At 39.0% G+C, this 7,320-nt stretch overlaps 1 protein-coding gene across 2 annotated transcripts in view; it reads right to left on the bottom strand.

Annotated features, from left to right (window-relative positions):
• Positions 1–1,280: 1,280 nt before the first annotated feature.
• NVL (nuclear VCP like) overlaps positions 1,281–7,320 on the bottom strand; it is a 604,731-nt gene continuing 598,691 nt past the window's right edge. The window contains exon 23 of one of the 2 annotated variants that reach the window (XM_069062596.1): positions 1,281–2,525. In XM_069062596.1, coding sequence (XP_068918697.1) covers positions 2,484–2,525 — 42 coding nt within the window. In that variant the 3' untranslated portion in view covers positions 1,281–2,483. The remainder of the gene's footprint in view (positions 2,526–7,320) is intronic. The other variant, XM_069062595.1, reaches the window with a different exon arrangement.

Genomic DNA, 7,320 nt, shown 5'->3' with positions numbered 1-7,320 from the left:
AGGGAGTAGATGTAGTTGTACTTCTACCTTAGAAATTTAATTTGGGCACAGATAGAAAGATAAGAACATTTTCTTAGATCCTATGTAACTCTGGATTTCTATGTTTTTCCCGAAAGCATAGATTTACTCAGTACAACAGGTGTCTGTTAAGAGACAAGACAGATTCTAACAGTCATGTAGGTATCAAATGAACCATATACATTACAATCTAAATACTATTTCCAGAGATGGGAAGATTAAAAATGCAACATGTGTTAAAATAAAGCTGTTCTAAGCAATCTAATTTGAAGCTGATGGTCACAGGTTCATCAAATTTTAAACTTGGAAGGAACTCTAGAGGTAGTCTAGTCTAATCCTTCTCTCTAGTCCCACTTCACAGGTGAAGAAACTGCAAGCCTACAGAAGGGAAGTGACTTGACCAAGGTTACACAGATTTAATCTCAAGACTTCTGATCGCAAATTCAGTGTTCTTTTCCATTATGCCATGCTTAAGCCAATCCTGCACCTAACTCTGACCAGTAGGCCCCAACCTTACAACTGTACTTGTCATAGCCTAATTAACTGATTTTAAAAAGCTTTTACTGTGATCCAAATTATACTTCCCATCTTCTACACCTTAAGTCTTTTTTTTTTTTTGCCTTTTGGAGGGCAATTGGGGTTAAGTAAGTTGCCCAAGGTTACACGGCTAGTTTTTTTGTGTGGGTGTTAAGTGTCTGAGGCCAGAACCGAACTTGGGTCCTCCTTAGTCCAGGGCCAGATCTTTACTCTGTGTGCCACCTAGAGGCCCCAATAGTCAGTCTTTCTTTCTTTCTTTCTTTTTTTTAGAGCAACTGGGGTTAAGTAACTTGCTCAAGGTTACACGGCCAGTTATTTTGTGTGGGTGCTAAGTATCTGAGGCTGGAACCGATCCCAGGTCTCCCGACTCCAAGGCCAGTGCTCTTACTCACTTCGCCAGCTAGCCGCCCCAAGTCTTTTTCTTAATCACTGATAAAATCTGAAGATGTCATGGCTGAAAGCCAATAGACCCATATGCAGAGAGGTTTCAAATTAAGGAGAACAAAGTTCATTTCTTATCTTCATGCAAGTATTTTCCTTGTCTCTTGGAAGGAAGGTAGCATAAGCTAATTCCTTATATGAAAACATATACTATATTGTACAGGCTCCTTCTATGACAAAACCTCTTTGAAAGGAAATAAAAATATATATATATATATATATATGTATCTTTACATTAACAAATAATCACATGAAATTATTAAATAAAAACAAATTCACTAGACTTTTTCTTTATATTTCTTTCTATTCAAAGATGTTTTATTCGCTGTTCTGTTTGTCTTGGTCACTTTATCATTCTTCCCAACAATGTGTCATCTTTACAACCATTCACTGAGATTACAGACTGTATCTAAATTTCATACAAACTAAAGCTAGGGAAAATGTGTGGCCAATACAGTATATGTATCAATGATAACTACAATAATGCAAACAATACACACTCAATTCACAGAATAGACAAGCCTAATTAAACAACACTCACAAAGAACCAAAATAGGAGAGGGTAAGTAGTGTCTCTACCTCAAAACATTTAGAGAAAAATATCAAAACTTCATGCCTGGCAGAATCCTTCCAGGTTGACAACTTTTCCTTTCACCCAATCCATAATTTAGTTTCTTGTTTCTCTACCTGTCATTTAGCACCTCTTTCCTTCCCCCCTTTCTCTCTATCTCTCACACAGACACATGTATGTTTTCCCCAGATGCTTTCCAGTTGGGGATAGCAGTTTTCTTCAGACAGTGTATTAAACCTGAAGTAGTTCCTGTACCAAAGATCAGTTTCAGCCTCCAATTCTGGAAATCCAAGCCTAAGGATGTTGGATACCTCCTCCAAATGTCAGACTGCCTCAAAATCTACAATTTCTAAAGCACTCATAGATAAATTCCATTTAATCTATTTCAATCATGTGAGGAAGGCAGGGCAGGTAATAGTTCCAGCTTACAGGTATGAGCAAATTAAGATGTGGAGAAGTTTTGAGTGACTATCCAAAGTCTAACGAATGAGGCAAGGACAAGACCTCAAGTCACTATCTTAAAACGGTACTTTTTCTCAAAGAAAAACTGTTCCAAAATTAACAGGCTCCTCCATTGGAAAAAAACCCCTCTATAGTCAGTGAAAGTAAGATAAACTCAAATGAAGAAACATATCATAAACATATAATCTATTTCATTTTGGTTCTTTTACTTTCCAAAAAAGTAAAATGCTTGACTGTTGCTGTACAAAGGTCCAGAGAAAAAAGGGGATCTTCAGCAGTTGTTTGTGTTTACCATTTGGTGTTAAGCAGTTCACATTTGAAACCACAGTCCTGTCTAGGCCATCTAGAAAAGTCAAACTATCAAATGAAAATGTCACAGTCTTCTTTGCCATACAAACATATATGATACAGCTGATACATTCTTCCACAGGCCAAAATGCAGAGAGTGACACTATCAGCTGAGGGACTGCCGAAGTTTTTCATACATCATTTGATCCTAAAGATGCCAGAGAGACAGAGCAAAATAAGAAAGAGCATTAGGTTATTGGCTGTGGACACTTCCTATTCTATTCTCTAAACTCATACATGTGCTTTTCCACGGGAATCCCAAGTGACCTTTAGAGTTGTTTGTGTAAAACATAGAGTGGTAAAAGGTTCTTTTTTGATCTAACTGGAGTTTTTGGGAGAAAATTACCAAATGCAGTGAGGAAGGACTGGGGGAAAGAAGCAGAAATGGTGACTATTGCCATATATTAATAGCCAAATCAAAGTGTTTATAGAGCCAATCTGAACATTATTTTAAGTCATAAATGGTGTGTCCCTAGCACTGAGTTGAATCTCTGCTGCTTTCTCTTTCTGCTGTATTCAATATGATTTTGTTTTCTTCTAGCACCCTGATGCTAATTTTCCGCCAGAGTTCAACTATTCCAGGAAGGCAAATGAATATGGCACAAACCAGCTTCAGGGAGGGTGAGCAGCAGTAGAAGATTGGAAAATGCCTAGTGTCCTGGGATTCTGCCTGCAAAGTGTAGTGTGCCTAGGCTGTAGCCATAAAGCAACAGAAGAGCTTGCTCAGGGCAGGAAGTGCTGAATTATACCACCCCACAGGGAGGATGGACATAACTCCTAAATGCTCATTTACACTTCAATATCACATGCCCTTTGGGCAGACACAATTCTCAGAAGTACGTGCAGTTCCAGAGCAGCACATGAATTCCTTATGATGTAATAGCTACTAAAGATTATTTGGGAACAAAGTACTCCAGAGCTAATGGAAGCACTGGTTCATTTTCCTGTTCTTGAATATGGATGTAGCTAGGTAACTGCATCTGTAATAATTTTCAAGATAAAGAATGTATAACTATGATAGCAATCAATTTTAAGCAATCTTAAGGGTGCAGAGGGCTAAACTGACAATAACATTTTCCTACTAGATTGGGCAAAGTTATAAAAAGCAGCTGTCCTGATTTTCACCAAAACATGAGGTAAGGTTGTGGGGTGTGAAGTGGGGGAAATGTAGGCTGTGAATCAGTCTACAAATTATAAGTTAAGTTTTTGGAATAACAAATAATAAGCATTACACCAATTCTCATTTGTATAGAACTCCTGACTTTTCAAATTAAAACTACCCCCACATATCACTTTCCCTAGTGGGCAATTCCACAGACCCTTCTCATTCCCTTATTCACAAAAAAGAAAAAAAAAACAACCAACCAACCATCAATCATTTCTTTTCTCTTTCTCCCCCACACCATTCCCCAGCTAACACTTCCCACCCCGCCCTTAAAAAACAAGAAGAGAAAAAGAAAATACTCCTAACAAGTATGCAGTCAAGAGAGGCAAATTCCCTCCTTAGTCACACCCAAAAACGTCCACCTCGTTCTGCATGTGGAGCCCATATTCCTCTGAAGGAGGTGAGGAGTCTGCTTCATCTTTCATCTCTGCCATTCTGGTTTGTCTTGCATTGATTAAGAGTTCTGAAGTCTTTTAAAATCACTTTGCATCAGTTCTCAGATCTTTGTTTTGTTATTTCATAATGTTCTCGCAGAACATTATTTTGTTCACACACCATAACTGGTTTAGCCTTTCTCTAGATGGGCACTCTCTTAGCTTCCAGGTTTTTGCTATTATGGAAAGACCTGGCATAAATATTTTTTTTACATATCGGTCTTTCCCTTTTCCCTTCATCCCTTATTCAGATCAACTGAGAGAGCTCCACACTCTAGGTGAACACCCCAGGTCTTCACATTAGCATTCTAGTTAAAACCTTAGCAACAATTTACACCAATCAATCAATCTTTATTAAGTGTCTACTATGTGCCAGGCACTGCCTTAAGTGCTGAGGATGAAAAAAGAGACATATAACAATTCCTGCCTTCAAAGAACTTACAATCTAATGGAGACAACAAGCACCCAAATATATATAAAGCAAGCTATAGACAGGATAAATAGGAAATAATAGAGGGAAGGCATTAAGAAGGGCTGGATAAGGCTTTCTGTCAAAGGTAGGATTTTAGCTGGGAATTAAAGGAAGCCAGGAAAGTCAGCAGTCAGAGTGGAGGAGGGAAGAGAATTCCAGGCATGGAGGACAGTCAGAGAGAATGCCTGGACCTGAGAGATGGAATGTCCTGTTTGTGAAATAGCCAGAAGGCTGGTGTCAAAGTGGCTAGTGGTGGTGGATTTGGTGGTGAAAAAAGCCAGAAGGCTGGTGGATCAAAGAGTACAGGTTCAGGAGTAAGATGTAAGACTGGAAAAGTAGGAGGGGGCAAAACCATGAAGTGCTTAGAATGCCAAAAAGAGCATTTTGTTTTTGCTTCTACAGGCAATAGAAGCTACTGGTGTTTACTGATTAGTGGGGTGACATGATTAGACTGGACTTATTAATTTTAGTAGAATTACTTTAGTGGCTGAATGGAATATGGACTGGAGTGGGGAGAGACTCAAGACAGGCAGATCAATAGTAGTCTATTGCAATAATCAAGGTGTGAGGTGATGAGGGCCTATACTAGAGTGGTGGTAATGTCAGCAGGGGCCATATTCAAGAGATGCTGCCAAGGGGAATTTGACAGGTCTTGGCAACTGAGTGGATATCGAGGCGGGGTGAGGAGAGAGAGAGTAACCCTCACCCATGACAAGTAATATATGAATATAAACTGAATAAATACAAAATAGTTAACTACAAGGAGAAAGGGCACTAGCAGCTGTGAGGAATCAGGGAAGATGGAGCTTTGAACTCCAGGGATTTTATGAGGCAAAGTGTTGAGGGAGCATATTCCAGGCAGGAAACATCAATGAAAAGGCATAGAGATGGGAGGTGGAGGCTGCAAAGATAGGTGGGTGCAAGGTTACAAAGGGTTTTTTAAAGATTAGACATAGAGGGCTTTATATTTGAACCCAAAGGCACTAGGAGCCACCCGAGTTTACTGAGTAATGGAGTGACACGGTCAGATTTGAGCTAGAGAAAAAATATTTTGGCAGCTTTGTGGAGGACTGACTAGTATGGGGAGAGACTTGAGAAAAGGAGACCAATCAGGAAGGCACGCTAACAACCTAGGTGAGAGGAGAGAGGGCTTGAATTAAGTTGGCTATTGCGTGATCAGAGAGCACTGGTTCTGGAAGGGGACTAAAGAGGCTTCCACCCTAGGACAGTGTTACCAATTGCATACACCAGGGGCCTAGCACTTAAGTCCCATTTAACTTCCTTCCCTTGTCCTTATACAGTTAATAAAGGCTTTCATTCTCTTTCTATATTAACTTAGCTGTAACAATCTAACCAAAGCAAAATCCTCTGAGTATGTACATGCGTTGGCTAACATTCCCTTATGTACACAACTAGATCATAGATGCTGTCTTCTCATAAAGGGCTCCACTTTTTGTCACTGTGTAAGACCTGACTACAAAGTGGTGAAACTGATTTTGGATACTTGATAAATTTACTAAAATAAAGACCTACTCTCAAACGAAAGTGATTTTTTTTTTTGCCATAACTGTGAAAAGTTAATGCCCCCCAAAAAGAGCTACAGATTTCAGACAAGTCCCAAAGAAAAATTCTAAAAATGTTCAGAAAAACAGAAATGCCACTGGAAAAAATTAGCTTAGCCATCTAAGCTCTGGTATGTTAAATTAAAAAATTGGTCACTTTACTTTATTGTTAAACTTTCCAAACAATAACTGTATGTCTCGCAAATCATCTCCAAGTAATACTTACACTTGATATCTAGATTATTGGCTTGGTAGATCTCTCCAACCATAAACAACCTATTATAAAGGAACTGGAGGTGGGGGTAGACAGGGGAATAATGATGACTTTAATCTGGCTGTTTTTTCTCTCAGTAACAGCTACATTACAGAATTGGAAGGCACAGAGAGCTCCTTTAGGGGGAATATGTAGGGGAATAGGTTGTGTGCCCAAACTGCTATAAATATTTAATGTGTCAGGGATGAAAACTCATTGTAGATTTCATTACAGATTAATGATAAAGTCATATACCAAACATTTAGTGCCAAAGCAGTTTTTTGGATGAATGGATGCTTGCTGTAGCGAGGATCTGACAGGATAGGGAAGAAACAAGGGTAACAAAACATGTTAGAATTTATCTGTCCAACAAAATCCTATATGTTAAACCATCAGGATTTGGTCTGGTTGGAAGCTCAGAAAGAAGATGGCACGGGACCATCTCTGAATTCAAACAAACATGTGAACAAGTATCACATGTTTCCTAAGACTACTTATATCCTAAGTAGTCAGCCAATCAAGGGTTCTTTTGCTAAGATATCTTGGAGTGTAACTGTACACACAGAATCATTTTGTTACCAGGAATGTTAAGTGACCTTTAGATAAAACTGGAAGAGCCTGAGTCCCACAGATTCATATCTACTGCAAATCAATGAGATACAGAGAAAGGGGCTAAGAAGAAGAGAATCTTTGCTTTATGGTCTTTATCTTTAAACAAAATGTCAATGCTATGAAGGGTTGGATGAGTGAAATGACATATGATCTCTGTGTCTCAAAACATGAATAGACTGTGCTGGTCATAGAGGTAAATGCCATTACCGTTCACAGTTACACAGATGCCATAATATCACATAGGGCTATAGGAGGAAATTTTTACCATGGGAGAGAAAGAATTAGTTGAGGTTGAAAGTTACCTAGAGGAAGGCACATTTAACCCAGTTCACAACAGTGTGGGGGCAAGTACTGCTCAATAAACTGTAATAGGATCCCTAAGCTTTTTGCTTTAGCTTGGTTTTTGGGGACAAAGAGGAAGTTTACAGTAGTATTCAGCTTCTGC

This window comes from Petaurus breviceps, unplaced genomic scaffold (genome assembly GCF_028583685.1).
Source record: "Petaurus breviceps papuanus isolate PSGF00001 unplaced genomic scaffold, PetGlider_PUasm1.0 90466, whole genome shotgun sequence".
NCBI lineage: Eukaryota > Metazoa > Chordata > Mammalia > Diprotodontia > Petauridae > Petaurus > Petaurus breviceps.
The sequence above is the reverse complement of the archived record's forward strand: the minus strand, read 5'-3'. Positions and strand labels throughout refer to the sequence as shown.